We start from the raw sequence: 27557 nt of genomic DNA on the forward strand, positions 1-27557 counted from the left end.
GAAAATAATTAAACCTTCAGCCAAATGTGTATCTGAAGTGACAGGTTTGAAATTATTTGTTGAAAGAAATCTTGAGAGGCCGTATGTCTGGGGTCAGGTGAGAGAGCAGTAGACAAAGAATATTTTCACGCTGTAGATACACAGATTCACTTGTTGATTGTTCAGGAAAATACCATCTGGGAGGTGGCAAGCCAGTCTGGCTAATCTCCTCACCCAAACATCAGTCCCTGTCCAAACACCTTTTATCCCAATATAAACTTACTTACGACATAGGAGGTACCCGGCGAGACTCAGAACGCCCACTCTTCCAAGAGGGACTTCTACACAGTGATACACAGGAACGGTGATGATGTGGTGGTAGTGGTAGTGGTGGTGGTGGAAACAGTGTCAGCACATAATTAATTATATGACACCTTTAACATCCACACATCACTTTCATATGTTCTTATTACTGTAAGGAAGGCAGGGGACAGCATAACAGTCTGTGTAGCGTCAAGGTTCTGTAAGATAGAGGAAAAGGTCATACAGCTAAAATTAAACAGGAGCAGAAGTGAAAAGTATCCATCTGTTTTCTTCCCTTTAAACTGAGCTGTCTCCAAAATAACCCAAGACATCAATAGTGAAGGCTGGGTGACCTGGAAAATGTCCCACCCATGAGAAGAACTCAAGGCCCCCAGGCTAAAGAGGTGTCCATGCTACAGCTGTGACCTTTAGTCACTTTAGCTCATCAACACTATCATGGTGGAAACCAGGAAAATGTGCTCTGACTTAGTGTGGACAGATAATTAGAAGATTTTAATTGGATTTGGCTAAGTGGGAAGGATATAAGGAAGGGAAGAAAGGGAGGAAAGGAAGTAGGTAGGAAAAAAAGAAAACAGAAAGGAAAAAGAAAGGGGTGAGGTTGGGGGAGAAAATCCCACAGAATTAAAAAATAACAGATCTAACCCACAAAGGCAACGCTGATACACTAACATCTTCCAGCAGCGTTTTCCTCTTCTCACGTTATTTTGGAAATGAATTAAATTAAAATCCTCACTTAGTATGCATAGGGTGGGTTCCAATCTATTCTCTTACTTGCTAGTTTAGAACCTGAGACTGCTTACATCAGTTTTCTGAGGAAGAAAAAAAAAATAGAAGCTTGGTCACCTTTTGGCAAGCAGCTTTTTAAATTATTATTTGGGAACCTGGCACTTATTTCTCCTTCAATTTAGGGAGATGGGCTTTTTCCTTTTTATAAAACAGCCTTGCGAGCTGCTGAATGACACCCACTGAGTGTTGCAGATGACAGGCACAATGGCCGATTGTTGAACAAGATGGGACCAATTAACAATTGAGGATCATGGCGGAGACCTCCGTACAATGCACTGACCCCCAATCACGATACAGGCTAATCGGCAGAAATGCAAGAGACCACTCTTTATCTCCCTATTTACTGACTAAGTGTCCAGTAAACTAGCTTTGTCCTTGGGCTGGAGGTTCATAAGCATTCGAGGTTGGGCTCATCGGATGGAAATTAAATTCAGATGTCACTGAAAAAATCTGAAGCCCGATTTGAGTTCCCTATTATACGTGGTACTTCATTTCAAGTACACACACACACACACACACACACACAAACACACATACTTCTCAACATCTGTGAGTTTGCAATCCTTGTTTTCTTATAGGTGATGGTAATAGAGGTTAAGATTAAGAATCTGGGAGTGTGATTGTTTGTTCATTCCAGGAATAGAAACATTGACATTGTTCTTCTTATTCCCTTAGGTCCCGTGGAGCACGTTCATCTCCGAGTTCCATTTGTTGCCATAAGAAATAAGGAGGTCAACATCAGTGCAGTTGTGTGGCCCAGCCAGCTGGGGACCCTTACCTATTTCTGGTGGTTCGGCAATAGTACAAAGGTTTGGCCCTTTCTGATTGGTGTCTGCTTAGGTCTATACTGAACGTTCCCATGTTCCAACTTCTGTGTTGATGTTGCGGGGGGGGGGGGGGGGGGCGGGGCACAGGGGGGATGTGGGCAATAGGGGATACTTAATGAAGCTATGAATCCACGTAATTGAATATGACATACCCTCCTACAGCAAGTTCATTGTTATAACAGGGAAAGTTCAAATAATCCTGAGGAAGAAAGGGTACTCGGAGAATCTGCACAAACCTGGTTGTTCTTGCTCCTCTAACCAATATTTCTAATATTGATGTCGCTCCCTTTTGTTCTAATCCCGGCCTTTCTACTCACCCGCTCTGTGATATCAAGAAAGTCATTTAGCATCTCTGAAATTAAGTGACACCATCTGTGAAATGTGAATTAGATATCTAAATGCAGGGCAGTGAAAGTCAAATGGGGTAATAATGCACATAAAGCATCTTTAGCAAGACCTACTAGGTGTTCTATTAGGGCCGGGTACTGATGTTCTTCTTCTTAGGCATGGTACTGATGTTGCCAAGTCTCAAAGAAAGGGACTTAAGGGCCAAACTCTGGATGTTGCCAAGTCTCAAAGAAAGGGACTTAAGGGCCAAACTCTGGACTTTGCAGATACTCCCTACTCCTGGCAACTGGTGATGTTGAAGCTTTTTCAAGAGTAACCACACTTGTACAACAGAAGCTGGGAGCAGTTTGGCTGAGGGTTCCTCAGCTTAAGGACTTCATGTTTTTCACTCTTCCTGTTTTTGTCTTTGCATTTTCTTTAGTCATTCTTGATGTGATTGGTATTGCTCATCTTAGACCTTTACTTTAAAAAAAAAAATTTGTGAAAGATATATCAGACTCAGAAATGCTGGATATCTAAAGAAAGGGGAAATAAATATTCAGTTGCCGGTGTAGTAATTCCTTTTAAAAAGGAATGGAACAATGCCAGTTTTGTTTGTTTGTTACGAGATGACCAAAGAGAACTTCAGCTCTTGCATGATAAGAGTGGGAGATGATTCATCCCTGCTCTTATTTTAAATTAAAAAAAAAATTTTATTGAAGTATAGTTGATTTACAATGTTATAAATCCTGCTCTTTTCTAGGGTGGTAGCATGATGCAGTTGAGAGAATACGGACCTTGGGGTCAGAGAGACAAGGGTTAGGTTTCTAGCACTGCTACATGTTTGTTATGTGAGCTTAATCAAGTGATTTGACCTAAATTTAATTCACTCAACAGAAAACTGGAGAGAATAATGCCTGCATCATCTCGATTTTTGTGAAAACTAAGTAAGATACTATGTATCTCCCTGGCACAGACGAGTTTACTCACTAAATGGATGCTTTCTATTTTGGTATAAAAACTGACAGGATGGTTTGATAAAAGACTGAATTAGATTTATGGACCCAAGGGACAATTTCTTGTTTGCATCATTTGTGCTGTATACTTTCAAGTTCTTAGCATAGACTATGATGCTTTTGCATTTCTGGTGTTATTATTCACCAAGACAATAGGTAAGGAGGTTCGTTAATGAGATTCCCCATTTAGTATATTAGAGAAGTGAAGCTGCCTGCGTGAGATGAGCATCCTACAGTCAAACAGCTGGTTAGTTGTCGAGCCAGACCTAAACCCAGGTCTCCTAACTCCCATCTACCATGTACCCCCCAGCCCCAGGATGCTTTCTCTGCATCACTCTGTTTGGAGGTCACAGACCCTAAAATTCTGCTTCAAACACCAGCAGACATACGTGGTGAAAGAAAAAGAGAAAATCTTCTGGGAGGAGAGCATCAGAAAGAGAAAGATTTTAAGTTCATTTCACCTCTGAGGATGTGAGGTTTGGGCTGTCCAGCCAGGGAGTTCTTTTCTGTTAGTGTTTGTTCACCTGTTGATCTTTACTGGGAGACAGCTGTGTGTAGGGAGGGCAGTTCTTGGCCGTCATGAACCCAATGATTTACTCAACAGCCCACAAGGAACCGAAGACAGTGTTTCTCTATAGCACCATTTTTTTCTTTGGGTGTTTATTCTAAGGCCTGAAATACCAGACAGTGTCTAATGAACATTTGATCAACAGAGAAGTGGACAAAGTGATTGGAGAGTCTAGTTTCTATTTCTCTAAAAATTATCTGTTAGTTTGAACAAATCACCTGATCTGAAGCTCAGTGTTGTTTTCTCTAAATCAAGGATACTAATATCTAATCCATGAACATCATTGAGTTATTATTTGAAATATCTTTCTATCTATCTATCTATCTATCTATCTAATCTATATTATTAGAGGGAAATTTTAAAATTGCAGAATGGCATTATGGTTTTATTTTTTTAATTGAGGATGACCTGAAGTACTTCTTAGGTTAGGAATTTCCATCTATAAACTTGAGCATAAAGTGCTGTACAAATACCCAAGATCTCAAAGGTCTTACTAGTTGGTTTTTTCTTCCCAAAGAACCAAGAGAATGATAGTACATTAGAGGCATTGGAACAGAGTGGTTTTGAAATGAGACAAACCTGGGTTGGGGTCCAGGCTCAGATTCTCCTTGCTGTATGCCTTTTGTCAAATCAGGTAATTTCTCTGTGCCTTAGTTTTGTTCACTGTGATGTCAGAATAAGACTGGTAGCTACTACACTCTAACACTGCGTTGAGGATTAAGCAAAGAATGACGTTTGAGTGCTGAGAACACATCCAGTCACTGTTGTGCTCATCCTTGGCATCAATGGCATCTACATCTCAGTGGCAAAGCTGACATGGTTCTAGAGATTTCCCTCCCACCTTCAAGCATCGTTATTCCATCCATTTAAAAGAGGTACATTTGCAGTGCTTTTGCTAGCACCATGACAGAAACACATCAGTGTGGCCACGGTGCCCAGAAATTGATCTAGTGAGCATTGTATTTTCCTGGCAAATGAATGAGTGTCTTTGGGTGTCTCGGTGAGTGCTCTGAGTGTCGAGCTATGTGGTTACCTTTGATGAACAAACCGATCTGTAAAAGGAGCTAATACTAATTTTGAGCATTTCTTTCTAGCATTGGCCTTGCACTAGGCTCTTCATATATGTTATTTAATCATCAGAACATCACTGATGAAGGAGAAATTATCCCCTGTGTATGTGTATGTGTATGTGTGTGTCTGTTTCTATGTGTTGTGACCAGGTGAATTGGATTGGACAGGTTTGCCCAGGTGGTTGAATTAAATCAACCTCCCAGTAAGAATCAGTTGATTCCCCACAAACCTTTATAGCCAACCCTCTGCTTGGTGCCCTTAGGAATAGAAGAGCACTTGCAATCTTGTCTCTATCTTCAAGGAGATTACAATCCTGATGAGAAGGCAAGATGAACACACACACACAATGATCAGTGAGCAAGTGTGATGATGTACGAATAAAGAGAAGAGAGCAAGCATTCCTGAAATCCAACTATAGGCCCATATACCTACAAGTCTATCAGCGGGAGATGCGAAATTGTATCAGTAGCTCCGTGGATCTTTCTCAAGAACCTGTATTTTGTGCTAGATCTTATGAGGAACACAAAGCAGTATAAATTCCATTTGTTGCCCTTAAGAAACAATCTATTCAAGAAGATGAGGTTAACATCCCAAAATAGATACTGTAAGGAATGGTAATAGGAATGTAACGTTACTGGCCCAGCCAGGCAGCCTAGGGGTTGATGGATGCAGGGCTTCTTGGTCTTGGAGCAAGTTGTATATGAAGCTGGTCCTAAGCTGGCATTGAAGGAGTGGTAGAATTGAGGCCAGAGAGGAGGAGAAAGGATTTGTGCCCACTGGTAAGGCTTTGGGCCTGTTTGTGTTCTGTGTAGACAGACACTACCAAAGAGGGATTCATTTGGGGAGAAATTGCATAAAAAACTAAAACTGGGGAGGATAGATGACAAATGGCTTTGAATGACATAACTGGATGTGTTTTAGTTTGTCATAGAAACTTAGATTTAGGATAGGATAGTGGAAGATAGAACCAGATTCATGGACAGTGATATTTTCAACAATGAGATACTTTTGAAGAGTTTTTAGAGGGGTGTGTGTGTGTGTGTGTGTGTGTGTGTGTGTTTGAGGGAATTTTTTTCCCCAAAACTATAAATTTTCAAAATACTCCCATAGTCATAACACATATTTAGGTACTATTTGCTTTATTTATTTTTGGTCTTTTTGTGTATTTTAGACTTTTCTCTCATGTAGTTCTCATCATAGCATATCCACAATTATATATCTTGCCTTCTCCACTTCATAAAGTAAAGCACTTTCCACATATGTAATCTGCTGAAGGTTTTAAGTGAGGCAAGTGTAGTGATTACATAGTCTGTCCAATTTAGGAATGGAAGGTTTTATCAAGGTATACATTTAAATTGTGGGGATTTTATAATATTCGATATTAACTTGACTTACTATGTATTGGGAATCTGGTGTAGGCTGCATCCAAACATTTTTCCTGAAGCTCCCTGATCCATTGGTCACGTGGGAATCTCCTAACTAGTTACTCAGAGCTTCGTTGATGTCTTGCTGGGCTTAGTGGATAATACATGACCTGTTGCACATGAGGAATCCTCTGTGGGCAGGGATGCAGCCTGCAGCCTAGGCAGGACATGAGCCTTGCTGTGGGCTGGCCCTGCAGCTTGGACAAAACACGGAGAAGTCAATTGGCCGCCTGTTGGATTTGTGGGGCTCTAAAAGGCCAATCTGCTGAGATTAACAGAGTTCTGGCTTAATAAATGTGTCTGCTTGCCTAACAGAGTTAGTAAATGAACCTTAAAATACTTGATTTAATTTAGTGTTGTGCACTAGACATGGGTGGCCAGTGAAGAACTCAAGAATCCCGTGGAGTGTTCCAGCTTTGCAAGGAAGGTGAAATCAGCCATGATGTCACAACAGCTGATGAAAAACAAAAGCAATTTGGAAAACAAAATTAGCTTCTGCCATTTCCCTAGGGTGGAAGTCTGGGGCCTGTTACCTGGAGGCCAAGGGTTCACATTCAACACAGTTTGTTTGCTGTGGCTCAGAGCCCTGACTGGCTGGTGGGATGGCACGCTCCCTCCCACCTCAGATGGCATTCCCTTGTCCTGCAGACTTGCATCCTTGTTTGGTTCCTGGATCTGCTAGGAAAGCAGCCAGATAGAGAGGAGAACAAATCTGCTGGGACAGGAGGAATTCCACTCATCTCAGAAAGAGATGTCATTGCCTGGCACAGCACCATCACCCAAGCCTAAGATAAGGCGAGTGTGCAGAGAAAGGAGAGCGGGGGCCATATAGACCCCTGAGAGCTGAAGAAGATGACATGGTAGTCGTGCAGATTCCCTGAAGAGACAATGTGGAGAAAAGTATCCTGGGGCTGAGAGCTGGGAAGAGATTAGAGATAGCTGAGGGCAGTAACCAAAATGGAAGGACAATGTGATATAGTTATGGTCAGAGAGAGCAATTCATGGGATCAAAAAAACAAACAAACAAAAAAAACCCCACCACATCAATTATTCCTTTTTTGTTTTGTTTCTCTCCCAACATTTTATTATTAAAAACTTCAAACACAAACTAAAGTTGAAGTGAACATTCACATACCCACCATCTGTAGTCTGTCATTAACATCAACTGTGCTTGTTTTATCATGTCTATTTATCTGTCCATCCCTCTATTCAGCCATCAGCTGATCTTAAATTTTTGATTTATTTCAGGCACTTACATGCTTTGTCCTAAATGCTTTAGGTGGCAAATCATTAGCTAGAGTCCTTTATTTGTTTATACTTTTTCCCCCACAGGGGGTATGAAATGTATCAACAATGAAATGTATAGATCTGAAGTGTGTAGCTCCTGAGTTCTGACAAAGGCATATACCTGTAACCCAAACTTCTATCAAGATATATAGTATTAGCATCACTCCCAAAAGTTCTCTCATGCCCCTCGTCAATTCCCACCCCAACCCCCAGAACCAATTACTATTTTCTTCATCATGAATTAGATTTGCCTTTTCTAGAACTTCATTAAATGTAATCATACCATGTGAATTCTTTCATATAAGGCTTCTTTCATTTCTTATGGTTTTGGGACTTATCCATACTGTTGTGTATATCAATATTTGTTCTTTTATGTTCATTGTATGCATATACTATGACTTGTTTATTCATTTTCCTATTGATAAATTCTCCTAGGTTCTTTTCAGTTTTTGGCTAGTATGAATGTACTGCTATAAACATTTTCTTTTGTTTGTGGATATTTTCTTTTATCTTGACTAAATCCCCAGGACTTCAATTGCTAAGTCATAAATATAAAATGTTACAACTACTTTGGAAAAAATTATCGCAATTTCTTGTAAAACTGAACTTTTTCCTACATCGTTGCACCATTGTACATCCCACCAAAAATGTATGAGAGTTCCAGTTGCTCCACATCCTCAATAATATTTGAAATTATTATTTTTAAAGAAAATGTAGCCATTGTGTTTGGTATATAGAGGTATCTCATTCTCCTTCCAAAGAATATGACCTAGGTACTGAAGCAGTTGAAGGTATTCTGACAGGTAAGTCATAAGGAGTTGACTAGTAGGAATTAGAAAATTTGCCAAAAGCCATTCATCAATCCTATGTGTTCTGATTCCTGAATGAGTCCTCACAACTTCTAACCCAAACCTTTAATTTAAAAGATAAAGACCTAAGGCACACAGTGGGGACAAATTTTGCCCAAGGTCATTCATTAAAATAGTAACAGAGCCAGAGTATCAAGTCTCTGTTCTTGTTATACTAAAGATGGCAACTCAGTGGCACACATTCTTCCTCTGTCCGTGGCTGACATTGCCATGCTGAGCCCAACTTGACTTCAGCTTCCTTCTCAACACAGGACACTAAACAGCCACTCTTGGCCCATGGGAGTTGATTTCCATCACAGAACCTACTTGTACCTCATCTGTTGTTTAATTAATAAGGCCACACCCTGGTGCGTATCATCACAGAGCCATAAGTATGGAGACGCATGCTTGGGCTCTGGGGTTTACCCTTACTTAAGAAAAAGAGTGTAACTCTTTCTATCCTCACTTCTTTCTTTCATTTAGCAAGCAGAGAAGAAAGGGTGTCAGAAAGCTTAGGGCAATATCTCTAATCCTGTCCAACTCCAGCCATCAGCCTGGTCATAAAATAGAGCAATAGAATATTAAAGCCAAGAAATCAAATGATTGTTTCAGAGGCCCAGTTGAAAATTCTGAGCTAGAAAGGAATTTCAGTCTTGCAGGAGGGACGCTGTCTGAAAGCTGCCTCTCTGAGCCTCTGCAGGGTCCAGGTGCACGGGTGTGCTGTGTGAACACTGGCCGATACCCACACTTTAAAAGGGAAACTCTACACATCCCCAGCTGGCTACATCATTACTCTATCCTATTGTCATCCTAACACACAGAGAGGAGAGAGGTCTGCTCATCTGCACTTGTGACATCTCTTCATGAGCTACCTTAGAGAAGCCTCCTACTAATATGTCTTACCTTGCAAACACCAGATAACTTGAGAGGGCACTGGCTTCAGGATAATCACTGAATAATGACCCTTCAATCGCAGAATCTGCATTCTCCTCTCTCCAGTAAGCACCTGCTTCTATCAACATCCTAATTCCCAAGAAAAAAAATATGCTTATTCTCTTTCTTTATCTTTGACAAGTCCCTGTCTGTTATGATCAAGGAAAGAAAACAGAAAAGGAAAAAAGATTAAAAAGTGAGCACAGATATGCATGTTTATATGTTTTCCAACTTATTTAAATTGTTAGAAATGCCTTGCAATGGAAAACACAGATATGACCAAATAAAATGTCAATAATATGACCATACATCCAAGTTATATACGGATCCTGCTAGATGTAAGACAATTTGCCAAGGGTGGTTGATACAAAAATAAATAAAATGAGGTCACTTCTCTGAAAAATCTTACAGCCCGATGGAATACAGGATGAACATATAAGTGACACGGAATATTAGAGGAAAAGAGAAAAATGATCGCCTATTCCCAGAGTCACTAGGAATAGATTACAAAAGATGCTTCTACTTTGCCCCAGGAGAAGGAGTAGAATGACATGCAAAATCCAGGGTGCCCAGTCTTATCTTCCTCTCTCAGAATTTACATTTTACAGTGCATTTCAAGTATATTAATGCTCTTCCTGGATACTGGATAAACAATCACAGTTTTAGAAAGCTGTGCATTTTTTTTTTTCCTTTTTCAAGTTAGGATCCCTTGGGGATATGCAAATGCTATGCAGATTGGTGACAGTCTGAGATTTACAGGAAAGGAGGGAATCTGATATCCCATAAAGGACTAAGTAAGTGTTCCTGCTTCTCTCTTTTAGCCCCTCATCACCTTGGACAGCAGCATTTCCTTCACGTTCCTAGCAGAGGGGACCAATACCATCACTGTCCAGGTGGCTGCTGGGAATGCCCTCATCCAGGACACAAAAGACATCGCAGTTCACGGTAAGCCCCGTGATGCCCCTTCCTGCCCAGCCAATGCCCTCCATACACCATAGCAGCAATCGCCGACTGCTTTGGAAATGCCCCAGGGCATAGGAAAATTAGGTAGGTCCACAAAAGGTATCCAAACCTACTTCTTACCTTGTTCTTGAATAGATACGGAGGTTGTTAGAGAAGCAGATCACGGACAGGCATTTCTTGTCTTCTGTGATGTGTCTGCATCAAAACCTGATGGTCTCATTAGACAGAGATGTATCATAAATTGAAGGAATGCTGAGCTGGAAAGACTATCATAGAAGCATCTAGATCTGATGACCTGCCAAGGTATCTCTCACACACATGTGGCATCCATTCTTTGTTAGGATGGGGACCAGTGATTTCAAAAGCTGGAGGTGGCATGGTCCCTGCTCTTGAAGAACTCACAGCTTAGGCACTGAGATGAACTACACAGAACTGATGTGTTTTCTTTGTCGTTTGAGATTCTGATCTTTGGCTGCAAAGGCTGAGACTAAGGCTGAGAACAGAAAGACAGAGCAAGGCAGGAGAGTGGTAAATAGGGCCACCATTCTGTTCTCAATCCTGGAGAACCACTCTTAATTATTAAATTTCTTTTAAATCAAATTGTGCTTCTACCACCATCCCACAAACCTCCCACATACCCTAAAAACAGCCACTATACCAGGGTTTTCTAGAAAGTTGTACTGGGTGAAGTATGTGACCCTCTGACTCAGTCTGTATTTCTTCCACCTCACCCCAGGTGAGTGCCTTTTCCTACAAGTCTGCAAACTTGAGGCTCAGGCTCTCTCATCGGGCACCTGGAAGACTTTAAGTAAACATTTTTATTGGAATGTAACTGGGAGTTTGGGGTTATTAGATGCAAACTATTACATTTAGAATGGATAAACAACAGGGTCCTACTGTATAACACAGGGAACTATATCCAACCTCCTAGGATAAACCATAATGGAAAAGAATATAAAAAAGAATGTATATATGTATATAATTGAGTCATTTTGCTGTACAGCAGAAATTAACACAACATTGTACATCAACTATACTTCAATTTAAAAAAATTTTTTTAAATACAGAGAAGTGCACAGATCATAAGTGTTTTAGCTTCATGAATTATCACAAAGTGGACAGACCTGTGTACCTACCAATCAGATTGAGAAACTGAATGTTACCCACATACTAGAGTTTTGACCTGTTTTCTAACCCCCTGAGGCAGTTTTTCTAGCAGGATCCATGGAACTAAGGGAAGGATAAGAAAAGGCTTCATTCTAATCTAGCCCAATTTATTAATGCTTTATTGTTGCCTCTGCATGATACCATCTACAGCAGCAAAAGTCCCCTTCTTCTGGAGTTTCACAATTTTCTTGCATTTCAGATAATGTTCATTTACAAGAAGAAGTCCTTAAGATTTTAAAAACAAACAAAAATGGTAGGAGCACAAATTTACTTCCAGTCACCAAATGCCACTTTGTTTTAGAAGCCAAGAGACAGGCTGAGAGGAAGGAATTTGAGATGAGGCCACATGAAAGACTGTGCCCTTTCCCTAAAGCACAGTGATCATGGAGTCCCCTTGCCTATCACACCCTCTCTCAGCCTCACTCACACACGCTCTCTCCTTGCAGAATACTTTCAGTCCCAACTCTTATCATTCTCTCCTAATCTGGATTACCACAATCCTGACATTCCGGAGTGGAGGCAAGATATTGCCAATGTGATCAAGCGGGCTCTGGTGAAAGTAAGTTGGCTTTTTCTTTGCTTAAATGTTTATGAATAAAGAACAAGGTGCTGTGGTCCAGAATACATTTTCATGGATGCAAACCACCATTCCGCAGTTAAGTAAAGATTATTTCTCTGTGAAAAGAGAGAGAGAAAAGAAGAATGGGGGAAGTGAAGGATGGGAAGGAAAGATGGAGAGATTAGGCAGAGAGAGACAGAGACAGAGAATCAATCCAGTGTTCAAGGATGGGAAATTGGCCCCATCTTAATCCTAAATTTTTCTAAGACAGGAGATTGACCCCTTTAATGAAATGATGGCTGGGTCACTCATTGAGTCTTTACTAATATCATTCATTTGGTTGGCTGTTTGCCCACCAAGATTTGGGGTTTTTTTGTTTGCTTTTGTTGTTGTTGTTTTTTAACCACTCAGACTTCAAGACTCCCACTGACCATATGTGGCCATCAGAAGGCTGCAGGTCAGGAAACAGAGCATGGCAGCAGACTCTGGGGTTATAGAGTTTGCCCAAGGTCACATTTTCCTTAGACAAAGTTGAAAGTTGAAAGGGTTTTGTTAATCCTTTGCTCACACCTAGGCACTGGACTGTAATAGTGAATAAAACATGGTCAATTCAAATGTAGAGATAAGTCTAATATGCAGCTAGTTCTGTGGTAGAGGCATGGCCAGCATTTCAAAAGAGCACAGAGAAAAGCTCAGTTCACTCTGTCCAGGAAAGTTCAAGCTTCACACACATTTGTGATTCAGTAAATACTTGTGAACTATTAGAATAGTCTTTGGAGGGGATACTTGAACTCTGTTTTAAAGGATAAATAGTAGTTAACAGAGAGAGGATGATGTCTTTCAGGTAGAATGAACAGCGTGTGCAAAGCCAGGCTCAGTGGAAAGCACAGCATATTTGGGACATGGCAGTTTAGTGTAGCCAATCTATGGGTTATAAGGGCAGGTGTGAATGATGTTGAGCAGGGATGGATTGGTCAGTTTGTAAAGGGTCTGAGAAGCCAAAAGGGGTTTGACATACATCCCGTAGGCTCTGGGAAGTTGTTCTTTCTTTATTATATTGGGTTGGCCAAAAAGTTCGTTTGGGTTTTTCCGTGAGATATTACAGGAAACCCGAACGAACTTTTTGGCCAACCCTATATAAGTAAAAATTTCTGACAATAGATTTATGTTTCAGACACCCATTCTGGTGGCAATGCAGAGGATGGACTCCAGAGGTGGGAAAGTGAATAGTGTAGGGGGAGATTTCACAAAAGATGACCAGTTAAAAGACTATTGTGATCCTGAAGAGGGACGATTCAAAGGCTACTTAGGCAGTTGAGCAATAGAATCGGTGACTAATAAAATAAGAGTGTGGATGAGAGGGAGGGAGAAACTTTCTGATTTTAAGAGTAGGACGGAGAAGGTTTTCCTTGCCATTGATCAAGATGGTGACTGTGTAGGAGAAACATGCTTGGGGAACAGTAATCATTTGGTCTTTCATATGAATTTGGAGCACGTGAGAAACAACTGGATGAAGATAAGCAAGAGAGTTGAAGATATGGATTGGGGATCATGTGAGGTTTCTGTGGGAGGTAGCAATGTGGGAGCTGAGGCTGTGGGGCTCTGTAGATCCCCCCACCCCACCCTGAGAGGGAGAGGGGGCGGGGCAGGGATGGATGCTGATGCTTCCCAAGGCAGAAGAGGAAGATCCAGGGAAGGACATGGAGAAGGAGCTGCCAGGAAGGAAGAAGCACTAATAAAAGAGAATGATATGAGAGCATGCCTGTGGGCAGTTGTCCACAAGAAGAACTTCACCTCACATCTGTTTATAAAGGGATTGTTCCTAGAGAGGGATGAAAATGAAATTGGTCTTGTATGCCTTCGACTGTGAAACATCCAGGATTGTGTGGGATTTTGTATGACTGGAGTTAGGTCCCTCCAAGGTCCCTAGCCAAGTGATGCACCCTGAGACCACTCTTCCCTGGGACACAGGGTCACACCAGCCACAGCACTCAGAGGCGTGTCCCCTTCTCTCAACTGGGTGATTGTCTGACCTCAGTCTGCTCTCTGAGACTTACTTCCCCTGGCTGGTTAGGATAAGGCCATCTTGCCTCCCAGTGGGAAACTGAGGCATCTGGCAAAGCCTCTTCAGGCTGCACGGGGATGCCTCCCCACTTTGGAGGGCTTTCCAGGCTTCTGACTGCCGCTTGCTAGTTCTCTGCAGGTTGGCACTCTCTCTTTCCTGCATCACATTCCTGAGCGTTAACTCCAATCTCTAGTTCCAAATAAGAATCAGAGCTGAGCTAATGGGAGACAGTCCCTCCACTTCTATTCAGTCCAGTGTCTATTCTTTCCTCCAGGTCAGGCATCATTTGGAACAGTGAGGTAGCCACAGAGACTGCCCCCCGCCCCCCTGGAATGTCTGGGCAAACATATAATAAGAAGTTATCAGAGAAAAGAATGTAGCAGACAGACATACTCATATGTTACTGTGGACATGATCTAAGTTCCTTTCATGGTAATCTGGAGGTGCTGGGGGTGAGAGACTGACACGGAACAGGTCACTGCAGACGAGGTAGTCAGGGTAGACTTCTTGGAGGAGGCAGGTGTTTCAGCCAAGTCAAAAACTCTATATATCGTATTTGGATTGACAGAAGAAGAAGTTTTGTTCTGGATATAAAGACCTTCCAGAGACACATAGGAAAGAACAGGCCTACTCTTTACACGGGAGAACTCAGAGTTTTGTTTTCTTAAGGAATTTGCCTTCAGACGGAAGCTTACGTTTAGTTTTTATCCAAAAACAATATAATCCTTTTACTAAACACTCAGGAATAGAAAAATTCATTCACTGCTTCAACATCTTAACAGAACTTTTAGTGCTTTGTTTTATTTTTTATGTTTATTTTTTATTTTTATAGAGTTGTAACCAAAGAAATGTGAGGTAATAGATCAGGATACAGCTGCCGTTAAGTGTTTTTCCATGTTGCCTCCCTGTACTAATTATCATCTTAATGGTAGTATAACCATTATTTACTTTACTTTTTTGAATGTTTGAGTCTTTCCCATTTATTTGACATAAATAATGTTCTGAGTGTTTCTTCCTCCGTATGGCTTTTCCTATATTTTGGATCATTTCTTTAGGACAAACACTCCAAGTTACAGTTACTGAATGAAGGGTCTGAATATTTTTATGACCTTCCAGTAAGTCTTTTGAAAACCAAATCGGCAATATGTATCCATTTTTAGTGCTGCCAGCAACAATTGAGGAAACCTCTTAATTGAAGCCTCACCAGTATTAGCTACTGTAACTTAACGAAAAATCCTGCTTTAGTAAGTGAAAACAAGAGCTGCTTTGCTCTTTTTTTTTAATTTGCCTTTTCCCATGTTTGTTTATAACTTCCTATTCTTCATTTGCAGCCAGTCTGTTCATGTTTTAGCCAGAAGCTCTAGTCCTCTTAGTGTAGAAAAATGGAAAATATGGGAAGAGCTTTTGCCAATATTGCCAGCAAACAGTATTTTGAAACTCACTTGTAGTAGTATTTTAGTTTCAGTACAAATGTATATAAGAGCAGAGGAGGAAGTAAAACTAATAATTCTCTACCTGGCAGTTCGAGGGGAAAACAGAAAAGAAGCCTGGATATATATTGGAAACTGTGCCTTAAATGCTGCATTTAAAAAAATGTATAGTCCATATCCTTGTTATTGACTTGGGGAAGGCTGGCTCCTCCAGGACCCCATTCTTTGGTCTGAACATCTTTGCAGGTAACCAGCATCCCAGAAGAGCAGATCCTAGTTGCCGTGTTCCCTGGCCTCCCCACTTCCGCAGAGCTCTTCATCCTTCCCCCCAAGAACTTGACAGAGAGGAGGAAAGGCAATGAAGGGGACCTGGAACAAGTAAGTGAAAGAAAACTAACTTGGTAGGAGACTTGCCTCCACCTCATAATCAAAGGGGACACAAAGTATTTCCAGCCAAAAAGTGAGATGAGCCCTTTCCTATGGGTCCATCAGACTGTCACTCTTTGTCCAGCACCCAGGGCTTTGGAGAGCAATCAGCCTTACCTAGAATAAACACAAATGCATAAACACTGGAGCATTCAGCTACACAGGAAGGAAGAGTACCCCCAAAGTCATTCATTCCAACAGTTGCCATTCCTGCAACTTGCTCATGTCTCCCACCCAATGACTTGTTCTGGGGAAAAGAGATGGGGGAGATGAAGAGAGGAATTTGAGTTTCCCTATCTGTTTCTGGGGAAATGTGCTTCCTGTCTTTAAAGATCCTAGTCAGTAGAAGTTCTGCTTCTAGGAAGAAAATGAACTGCTTTTAAACATGTGTCTTTGGAAAAAGATGGATTGCCTCATGTTGCTTTGACTAAGGAAGCAGCATTCCCAAAAGGGATCGTGATTTACTGTCCTTATCAAATGGCATATAGTTCTTGTGATCTGCATACTAGCCTAGAAATGAAGTCAGTGGTGGTCCCATGGTTCTCCTTCTCTTCCTGCTCTTGCTGGGGTCTTAATTGGCTGTGCTTTGCTTTACTCTTCCATGCTCCTGTGATGCTAAGTTAGAAGTAGAAATAAGTGAGAAGGAGGCCGCTAGAAATCAGCATGAATCAAACACATTTGCTCCCATACGAGTTAATCATTGTACAGATGTCTTCTGTATCCCTCTGCTACTCACCTGGCTGTCACCCCATCCCCACATCTATCCACAGTCCTCTGTGAGCTGCACAGATGCCATCAGTTTCTCTGGAAAATGAAGTGGATCCTTGCATTGCAGGGCTGCATATTGAAATTGGCCAGATATAATTTCAGCTTCTCAATGCGTACATCACTTTTATAAGACCTCTTTACTCTGAAATAGCAAGTGGCATGTGTGAACTATATTTGGAAGCTCCAGTGTCCATCCATTTAGATAAATAGGTAATTACGGTGATGAATAGCAGCTGTGATATTAAGGCGTGTACAGTGAGATAAGAGTTAGGGACAACAGCCTTAGTCTGCCTCAGCTTTCATGTGGGAATTACACAGTGATTAAATCGATGTTACGTGTTCCGAGACTTGCTGGGGAAAAGTAAAGAGGAAGAATTATCCCATAAAAAGGAGGCAGCTTCTCCTTTAATGTTTGCCGCCCATTGTCTCTAAAAGAGAAACAGCAGAGGAGTGGGCTGGGGTGTATGTGCCTGCTTTAATCCTGGCAGGGGCTTCTCTACCCTGTGCATATTGCTTGTTCAGATTAAAGAACTAACGGTTGGTCAGTTGACTTTCTTTCATTGGGACCCACAACAGGTCTCTCTATGGAAAGTTACACAGGCTTAAAAGGCACTGAACTGGGAGCTGAATGAAACCTCTATATCTGTTGTCAACTCGAATTCACTAGGTTGACTGTGGACACGCCTCTCTCTGTCTCACTCTCCTCTCCAGTATAAGCGAATAATACCAGCTGTGTCCTTGGCTTCCCAGGGCTCTAGGGGCTGGGAGAACCAGATGGATAAAAATGTTGCAAAATCCTGTCCTCTGAGTGAACGTGGTCATTTCTTGCCTATTGACCCTGGTTTCTTATTCCATGAGGGAGCACGGTCACATGACATTTCTTCCCATGCAGTCTCTCTCTCTTTTTTTTTTTTTCTCCCCAGATTGTAGAGACGCTGTTTAATGCTCTAAACCAAAATTTGGTCCAGTTTGAGCTGAAGCCAGGGATTCAAGTCATTGTGTATGTCACACAGCTGACTTTAGGTGAGTGCCTGTTGGGATTCGTGGGGTGGGGGGGTGGGGTGGTGCTCTGATATCCTGGAGAGAAAAGGGAGGAGATACTTACCAAACACTTCTCCATAAATGCCCGTAAATGGCTTTGTGTAGTGATGGCAAAGAAAGATTAATCACATCTTTCTTGAGGCTTCCTGTTAAGGTGGCAAGAAGACTTTCTTAGAAGCGGCTTTGCTATTGAATTGCTAGATGATCTTGGGGAAAAACCTACAATTTCTTTGGGCTTTGGACTTTATTATGTATTTTTTTAATCTATAACAGTTGGGGTTGTATGAGGTAGTCCTCAGGCTCTCTTAATTTCTATGATTCTCTGATTCAGTGAATCTTGGTTGGAAGACTAGATCAAATAACTTTAAAACTCTCTTTGATTTATCATATGTAACTCTAAGTAGAAAAAGTGACCAGCTCTAGGCGGTTGATTTGTGAAAGGAATAAAAAGAGGCGTGTCCCATTGGGCATCTACCTCTGGCTCTCTGGGGAAGCCTATGTGCTGAACGTTTCTAATTAATAAAAACTTTTCAGATGAGGAGGTCCCAAACGTACCCATCCAGCAGTGTTTTACCACAACAGTATAGAGGCAGAGATTGAAACACTCCATCAGTGTTTAAGCCAGAGTTCCCAATGGGCCACCTGTGATCATGTTGACAGGCAATTGGGCTAAGAGAAAGAACATTCAAGCCCTATTCCTACTCCCCTTAGCTGCGTACAGTTTACACAAGGAGCAGCAAGTTTCCCCAGGCAGAGCAGATCCCTAAGAAGCTGTAGATCAGGGGTACCATTCTCATCATTGAAGCGAAGCTTCCTCTGCCCAGATAGCATGCAGGGCAATTGGAGGCTGGATATAAGGATGGAGTCCAGCTGGCTTCCTTTCTCCAACGGATACTCCCTCCAGCTAATAGCTTCCAAGTGAGCAAGTCTGTTCTTTCTTCCTAGCTCCACTGGTGGACTCCAGTGCTGGGCACAGCAGCTCAGCCATGCTTATGCTCTTGTCAGTGGTGTTTGTCGGCCTGGCGGTGTTTTTGATCTACAAATTTAAAAGGTATGTGCTACCATCACTCAGTTTTAATCGTGGGGCTAGATTCATGGGAGCTGATTCCTCCTGTAACCGACATTCCTAAACTCATCCTAAATAGGTAATTTTAACTGTCCCTGAAGCTCTGCTTGGCATTGGCGAAGAACAGGAAGGGTTTAGGGTCAGGGAATAAAGGAGCTTAAGAATCTGAACGCTCTCCAGTTTATAATTATGTTGAGTTAGGAAAATGAGGGGTAGCCTATGAAATCAGTTAATTCTCTTCAAGAGAAGTTTGAGGGGTTTTCAAACCTCACCTAAGTTTCTGAAGTAAGGTCTCAAATATTTAAGAGATCTTTTTCTACAGCTTACCACCCATTCAGGGTGGTTAAGTGGAGAAAATGCAGCTGAAATCTGGTTACGCATATATGAACACACATATTTTCTTATCTTGTATTGCTGATATCCAACATCTCTGTTTAAATTTGCATGCTAAAATATACAATTTTATACTCCTCCCTATTTTTCCTGTTTCTAGAGGGAAATTGATCAGGAAAACCAAACCCCACTCGTATTCAAAAGTTATTTTTGAAGGCCAGAGGCGGGGTGATGTAATAGGATACTTACTAAAAACAAGAAATTGAAATCAATAATTCTGTACCATTGTTTGGATAATGTAATACATCTACCAAGAGATATGCTGGTTAAGAGTATGAACTCAAAAATCAGACCAATTTTAACTTTCAACATTTGCAACCTTAGGCAATTGAATTTGCCTCTCTATGCCCTCATTTCCTAATGTGTAAAATGGAAAAACAATAATACTTTGTAGGTTTGCTGTATGTTTTCGAGGTAATAATATCTATATCTAGTACATAATAAAAAATCACAAAAGCTAAGCTACTATAGATAACATGCCTCCCAAAGGCACCTCCTGTGTTACAAACTGGCACGTAGTAGGGCTCAGACATATCAGTGGCATAGAAATGTGCTTCATAGGAAGTCTGGGTAAAGTAAAAATGTCATTAATTATTGTCAGATGAGTTTTGAAAGTATAACTTGGTCCTGGGAGTTTTTCTAGACACTGAAGGTAATGCTTTTAGATTTTTGGAAGAGATCAGTGGTAAAGGTGCTTCACTCTACCTCCCCCGCCCCCAGCCCCCATCAGCTCTCCTCTAGTGGATTTCTCAGGCTTAAAAACACCAGTTTTACTCAGTAGACATCTCAGCATTAGCCGAAACAGCAGGAATTCTTAAACGCTCTCCACTAGAAGGACGGAGTGGGGTTTACCTTTCTACTCAATTTATAGACCAGTTATGTGAGTTCACGTCCTCTTGGATCAAGATAGGTCAACCCACCTGCCATGTTCCCTTTGAAGAAGGGGAAAAGCCTTCATATCCAATTAGCGAGCAAAGATTCAATATAGAAACAGTCTGGTCAAAGCAACACCCATTTATGGGTGCACTTCAGTTACACACAAAGCACACTTTCGTTCATTCAAGGATTTGATTGTGGGGAAGGCTGGTGGTTGCTGGGACTTGAAGATCAATTAACCCAAATGTATCACCTTCTGGCTCCTAGACCTCCATCCTCGCTGAGGACCAGGGCCAATAGAAGTCCTGCAAAGAGGTATTTATGTCAGGTGTCTCAAAATTAAGGCAAGATCTGCCCTGTGACTTAGAAAGTTTTCTGCTCTCTTGTAAATGTTGCTAAACTCCGTAGACAGTCAACTTACTAATGTCGCCATCTCTTAATGTGCAGACTTTAATACTTGAATCTATGCCAGTTAATGGCATCTCTGAATTATTCTACCTCTGTTGTCCCCAGATATCAGCCAACCCTTTCTATGTCCCTGGCAGGGAATCAGGATACAGGAAACAAATACTAGTCAAACTGGATAAATGGTTTGAGTCAATTAAGAGTAACCAATCATCAGTTACCTTTTCTTTTCTAGTCACCTTTTCTGGAAGTTTTCCTCCCAGTGCCCAAGCCCTTTGGCAGAGGTCCTTTTGGATCTCCCTTTGTTTCTTTGGTCTCCTTTCCCTCCTCACCACCTGGAACTCCAGTGATGGCTATATGGAGGGTGCATAGCTTGCTGACAAGTAAAGGTCAGGTTCTTATCCATGATTCCTAGAGTCTCCTCTGCTTCTTTCATTTCTGTCCAATAGAACTTTCTGCAAAGATGAAAACACTCCATAATCTATACTGTCCAATACAGTAGCCACTGGTATGGTGGAGAAACTGAATTTTTAATTTTATTTAACTTCAATTAATTTAAATTTAAATAGCTACAGCTGACTAGTAAACACTTTGATGGCACAGGCTAGGGAAAGGGTAATTCTGTTTCTGTTTCCAAATCACTGGCCATGCTGTTTTCAAACCCCGAAACTTTCTCCCTGCCATCTCCAGCATTAATTCATTAAGCCATTAATTTATTCAGCAAACATTTATTGAGCACCTGCTGTGTGCCAGGCACTGAAAACAATCTCAGTGTCCCAAGTGGTCACTTAATAGAGGAAGAATAGAATTATTTAAAGGAATCTTGGGGATCATGGTAACTCTATTCTCCTTCCTCTGTTAAGTGACCACATTTGATCTTATTCTTGGATAGTGACTGCTATTTTGTGATGTCTTAGGGAATATAAAAATCATTTTGAGATGGCTTTTATTTTCTGAAAACTTCCTAACAAGACCTTCTTTCTATACTATAGGTTTGTTTTTTCTTATTATCCAAGAAAACTTTTGAAATTTTATATTTCTTCCAGTCTTTTTTCAGTAAGGCTTTCATCACAGTGCGAAGCCTACTTTGCTTTTGCTAAATTCCTCCCACGGACTTCTAATACTTAATCATAGTTGGAACAAACAAATAAAAACTGAAATTTATATAGGTGACTTGGATTGATCCATCTTACTCCTCTTATTAAAACGTACATGAATGAATAGCCCAAGACGTGCCTCTAAATCTCATTTCCCACCTTTCTTATCTGCAAAAGTGGGGTTTAGTCTTGACTTATTGTCTCAACGGTCCTACAAGTGGATGTGTTAAGAAATAAAAAGCAATTTGAAAAAAATTTTAATTGCTGCAAGTTGTGACATAAAATTCATTCCCTTCCAACCATCTATTAAAAATATTGAAAAAATATGCCCGTTTTCAGAGATTAAAATAAAGTGAACAGTCTTTATAAGGACAAATTTATCCAAATTCTCACAGGTATCAATCATTAAAAAAGCAGGAAAAGGGAGGCAGTGACCTCTGGCTACAGCTCTGAAGTACCCAGACTTGTGTGATCAGGAATGGTTTGACTGCCCCCAGCACCTAATAAATATTACAGTTGATCCCAGCGTTCATGAGTAATATGTACTTTTATGATTAGAAGAAATCTAAGTCGTTAGGCTGCCTTTCTATTTAGATAAGAAGAAAGTGAGGGCCAGCATGAAATTTTAATTACACACATTTAGAGAGCCTGCGGTTTGCTGCCTCACATAGAATCTCTTCACTTAAAGTTCTTGTAAATTATAGTAAGCTGGTTTAGACCAGTAAGAGTCAGGAGGACACCTCCCTTAATGTATGGAAAGCAACCATTAAAAACATGAAAACTGGACATAAATGAAAGGTAGGAACTGTCCATGTTTTAAACATATTTTGGGATCTTTCCTTCCAAATTAGCTATGGAAGACCTTATTAAATGCCTCACATTCTATCTCATTGTGGAGTTGGAGTAGGGAAGGGAATGTAGATGCTTGAAAATACCACTGGTTGGCACTAGGGTAACAGAGTGATTCTGCTTCATACTTGTACAGAATGTTCTGGTTTGGGGTAGGTGTCAGATGTCTCAAGTTTTAATAACATCTATGCCAGTAATCAGCTTCATGAAATGTCTGGACTTCAGACCAATTTCCCCATCATTTAGTGAGGTAAGAGAGGGCTCTTCTACCTGTAAAATTCTAAGATGAAAGTGTGGTCTTTTTGTTTGAGAACATAATATATGAAAATAGAAAGAGCATAGGCTTTGAGGTCATTTATTCATTTATTTGACAAATACGTACTGAACGTAAACCACATGCCAAGCACTGTGGTAAGTTAAGTGTAGAGCAGTGAAAGTGGAAACTGTAGACCTTGCAGACATGGGGCTTTTTGTGGGAGAGAAAGACAGACAGAAAACAAGTCCACACACATAGCCTATTCCATCACCCTAAACCAACACCCTATTCATTTCTTTCATAGACACCATCCCATAATTACATATTTATGACGGGAGAGATTGGGTGGTCAGGAGAGATTGGGTGGAGATTGGGTGGTCAGGAGAGGCCTCTCAGAAGTGACATGTAAGCCAAATTCTGAAGGACAAGAAGGACACCGTCACGAGAAGAGTAGAAGGAGGTGTGTTACGGAGGGAACAGTTGATTCAAACCTCGTCCCCAAGGTGGGAACGAGTCTGATGTATCAGAATCTTGAAACTCAAAAGTTTGGGTTTCAGACCTGCAGCATCAGTACCACCTGGGAACTAGGCAGAAATGCAGAATTTCAACCCATCCGGTTCAGGCCTGTAGAGTAACAAATGCATTTTAACAAGAACCTGGTGAGGCATAAGCATATTGAAATTTGAGAAGCGCAGGATTAGAAGAAGTCAAAGGAGGCTACAGAAGCTGGAACACAGTTGGTCAGGAGATGATGGAGATGGGTCAGGAGATGAGTACTCCAGCAGATTTCAGTTTGAACCTACCTGCTCCTCCAACCTCAAGTCTGTCTGCCTTGTTTCCAAACCTCCTACCTTCTTGTCTTTGAAGGAAGTTATTTAGCTTCTCTTAATCCTTGCCTTAATCCTCTCCACAATCCTAAAAGAAAGCTATTGTTATTCCTATTGAACAGATGAGGAAACTGACTATGGAAGTATTTAAGATACTTGGCCCATGGATGGTGTTCTAAAAATGGTAGCAATGGCTATAAGTCTTTTATTTCTTGGCTATTCATAAAGTAAACCAATGTGAATTGATGAAACTGATACAAACTTAGAAAAAGCTGTCTTTTCACTATGATACAAGCTTATGAGTCTCAAAGTCCAGCTCCTCTGTAAACGTTAATAACTGGTAAATGGTTTAAGGGTTTTAGTGCACACTTGGTCGATAGCGTTGCCCTTCTGTTTACACCTGCTGGTTTTGTGCCTCAGAGGAAGGTGCGTGCCTCCGGGAGTCCTGCGGCTTACCTCTCCGCTGGGCATCTGGGTCCCTCCTTGTGTTCACTGCTCTCATGGGGACAGTATCTGGGTGGCCAGCCCCTTTCCCTGACACTGGTCCTGTAAACAGCTTCTTCCTCCACCTTATCACCCAGGATTTCCCAGTTGCCCCCGTTGGGCATGCCCCGTGATCGTAATCTGATTTTGCTCTGCCCCATATAGGAAAATCCCCTGGATTAACATCTATGCTCAAGTCCAACACGACAAGGAGCAGGAGATGATTGGGTCAGTGAGCCAAAGTGAAAACGCCCCCAAAATCACACTCAGTGACTTCACCGAGCCCGAGGAACTGCTGGACAAAGAGCTGGACACCCGGGTCATAGGTATGTGTGCTGGTATCACCAGGCTCCTGAGTCCTCTGTCCTCCAGACCCTGAGGCAGCCAGCCTATGTGGGCTGTCCTTCAGATGGGACTAGTCTGGAGGGTGGGGGGAGAAAACAGTTGGCTACAGCGACATAATCATGTTTTAAAGTGTCCGCCACCTCTGACCACATGAATTTGGCAGAACTTTTTTCTCTTAGAAGTAGATCAAGATCAAAAGTGCTGGAGTCTGAGTGGGAGAGGGTTGAGGCCAACTATTACTGTTGGACTTTCTCTTTATTTTTTCTATAAAGCAAAAGCATTATACGTCCCAATAATCACGTGAATAGGAACTCTGCCATCAGATAGCCCTGGATTCATTTTCTTGCTCTACCAATCTTCTAGCTCTGGGACCTCTCTGTGCCTCATATTCCTCATCTGTGAAATGGGAATAATAGTATCTGCCTTCTAAGATTGTTGTGATCATGAAATGACATATATCATTAGCACAGTGTCTGCCACATAATACGTGTTCAGTACCTGTTGGCTATTAGTATTGTGATCAGCAGAGTATAAGATGGCAAGGTATTGCTCCTACCTTGTGTGCTGGGGTGGGAGATGGCAAACATTAAACATAGGTAAGATAAGCCAGTGAGCTGGTAGGATAGACTACCCAGGTGCCCTATTTCATAAGCACACATTAAGGTGGCTTGGTATTTAGCAATAAATAAAGCACAGACCCACGCCCTTGTGACAGGTACATCCTTACCTCCCTCTGTCTTCTCTCCCCTGCAGGAGGCATTGCCACCATTGCAAACAGCGAAAGCACAAAGGAGATCCCCAACTGCACTAGTGTTTAATACCAACAAGCCACGTGGTCAACCATCTTTCTGACTTTTTATTTTTGATGGTTCCTATTACTCTTATTATGGAAAAATGAAAATGTCTTTTTTACCTTTTGTTTACCAAGGGCCCCTTCATAAATAGCAGGCTTAGCTTTGGTAGGCGAAGGCATTCGTAACTGATTAAAATGAGACACAAAGAATAAATGGCTGTATTTGTGTTAAGGGCAAAGGCTGCATCTTCCCATGGCTTTCTTGCTTCATTCTGCCATTGATAGTGCAAGGAATCTTGTTTTCCTTGCGGTCTTTCTCTCCTTTTATTTTTTAAGTTGGGTTGGCTTTCCACTAACCTCCCATCCTCCCCCCGACAAGCCCAAATCACCAGTACCCGCCTCCTCCCTCCCAGCACGCACCTAAAACGTAAACCATTTCCCAGTTAGGTCTGCAGGAGGAAGGTTTGTGGGGAGTGAGCGTAGCTGCAGGAAGCGTGCACACCTGTCGGAAGAGGCCCTGCCCCGTGCATGTCCATTGCAAGCTGCAGATGGCTTATTGTATATAGTTACAATGTAAGTAGCTCTTTATTTCCTGAGAAATAATTTAATGTTTAGTAAAAAAGAAAACAGAAAAAGGAAAGATGTGTCTGTTGGCTTATGCACCCACCTTCAGAGCTGACCCACCCCCAGGCCTGCTTGACGCTGGGTTCTGGATGCTCTCCAGTTGTCTGTCACACTTAACTCTTGCATCTCTGTGTCCCTGCCATTGCTGGTTTCTATTTCTGTATATAAAGGGGGGAGGGGGGAGGGCCTCTTTGAAACACCTAGCAAAGGAAGGACGAGAGTGACATCATAGAACGTGGGATTTTTTTTTGTCGCATCAGATGGGGAAACAAGGCTTCCCCTCCACAAGGATGAGGTTGAGGATAGCTGTCGGCCTGAGGTTTTCTCTAAAGAAGCCAGGCAATGGATCTAAAAAGATGACATTCTGTTTTCCAGTTGGATTCCATGGAATTGAATAATGCTTATGGGGAATTCTCTGGCTATTCTTACCCCAGAAAAGTCCCTTGGGCACTAGGTTAAGCCCAGTGAGTGCCTCAGCCTGGGAGAAGTTAGAGGTGGGAGGGAGCCGGCCTTCGTGGAATCCTGTGACGGTGCAAACCCTGCAGGCCCCAGAGGGGTGTAGCCTTTAATGATCTTAGTCAAAGTTGATTCTCGCAAAGCTGTGCCGCCTGCTTGTCAGATGTACACAAGTACACAACTTCCTTAAAGTCAAATGTCTACCTTCAGTTCCCTGAAGGCAGTTCTTGCATCTGGGGCGAGTGACTTTCAAAGCCAGTGTTCTCTTTTCCTGCACCACAGCCCCTTCACACGGTTCATGTGTCAATTCTTTTTAGGAGGGTCACTTTAAGCCATGCTGTAAGCATTGTTTTATTTTCAGGATCAGCCTGAGTGTACTTGTTTTATAAAAATGATACACTGTATATATATATGGCAGAAAAGGCTGAATTTTTTACCTGTTCATTTTTGTGGGACATTGTTCACATCCTTCTCTGTGAGACCCTGAATGTGACCTTGAGAAATCGGACTGGCTATATCATAGATCAGAATTGGGAATATTTCTAAAGATCTTGCTTTTTCGTTTCAAGGGTTAAATGGGGCAGACAATTGCAATACTTGTACTAAACACTGGAATACAAATGCATGAGTCATATCTATATATACAGTATATGTACATATACTGTCCTTGGTTTTATTGTTCCATTTGAATATTTCTACTGTAAAAAAAAAAGACAGTGGTTTTGAAATTGTTGAAAATAAATGTATTTTTGTACATCAAAGCTATATACCTGGCTGAGAGTTCTCTCTTTGGGCAGTTGCCTTGATCTGTTGTATTATTCGACTGTTGCTGCAACAATGCTCCATGGGAGAAAAAAAAAACGACTAGCTTATGACAACAGATATTGATGTTTTGCTTGTGAGTCTTCAGGTTGGCTGTGATTTGGGTGAGCTCAGCTGGGATTGACCAGGTTCTCCTGGGCTAGTTTGGATGCAGGCTTCAGTTGTTTGAAGTCTGCTCCATGAGCTGTCATCATTCTGAGACCAGCAGCTACCCAGGGCATGTTATTTTCATGGTGGATTACAGAATTCCAAGGGAGGCCAGCAGCATCCTCTATCCTCCAAGGCCTTGGCTCAAAATGGCCCCTCTATTTACTGTCACTGATGTTCCATTAACTAAAGAAAACCATATGGCCACGTTCAACATCAGTGAGCTAGGGAAATAGACTCCGGTGCAAAGCATTACTAAGTTACATGGCAAAAGGTGTGGATATATAATTCCAATCTACGGAGGGTAGG

At 41.6% G+C, this 27557-nt stretch overlaps 1 protein-coding gene across 4 annotated transcripts in view; it reads left to right on the forward strand.

Annotated features, from left to right (window-relative positions):
* SORCS3 (sortilin related VPS10 domain containing receptor 3) overlaps positions 1-27040 on the forward strand; it is a 584946-nt gene extending 557906 nt beyond the window's left edge. Inside the window, exons 20-28 of one of the 4 annotated variants that reach the window (XM_082408251.1) lie at positions 1765-1898; positions 10212-10335; positions 11967-12079; positions 15821-15952; positions 17692-17791; positions 18755-18860; positions 20412-20459; positions 24227-24387; positions 25643-27040. In XM_082408251.1, the coding sequence (XP_082264377.1) occupies positions 1765-1898; positions 10212-10335; positions 11967-12079; positions 15821-15952; positions 17692-17791; positions 18755-18860; positions 20412-20459; positions 24227-24387; positions 25643-25776 (1052 nt within the window). In that variant the 3' untranslated portion in view covers positions 25777-27040. Of the gene's footprint in view, positions 1-1764; positions 1899-10211; positions 10336-11966; positions 12080-15820; positions 15953-17691; positions 17792-18754; positions 18861-20411; positions 20460-24226; positions 24388-25159 lie in introns of all 4 variants that reach the window. The other 3 variants (XM_082408253.1, XM_082408252.1, XM_082408254.1) reach the window with 3 other exon arrangements.
* The last annotated feature ends 517 nt before the right edge of the window (positions 27041-27557 follow it).

Source organism: Balaenoptera borealis, assembly GCF_965194805.1.
Source record: "Balaenoptera borealis genome assembly, chromosome: 10".
In the NCBI taxonomy this organism is placed as follows: domain Eukaryota; kingdom Metazoa; phylum Chordata; class Mammalia; order Artiodactyla; family Balaenopteridae; genus Balaenoptera; species Balaenoptera borealis.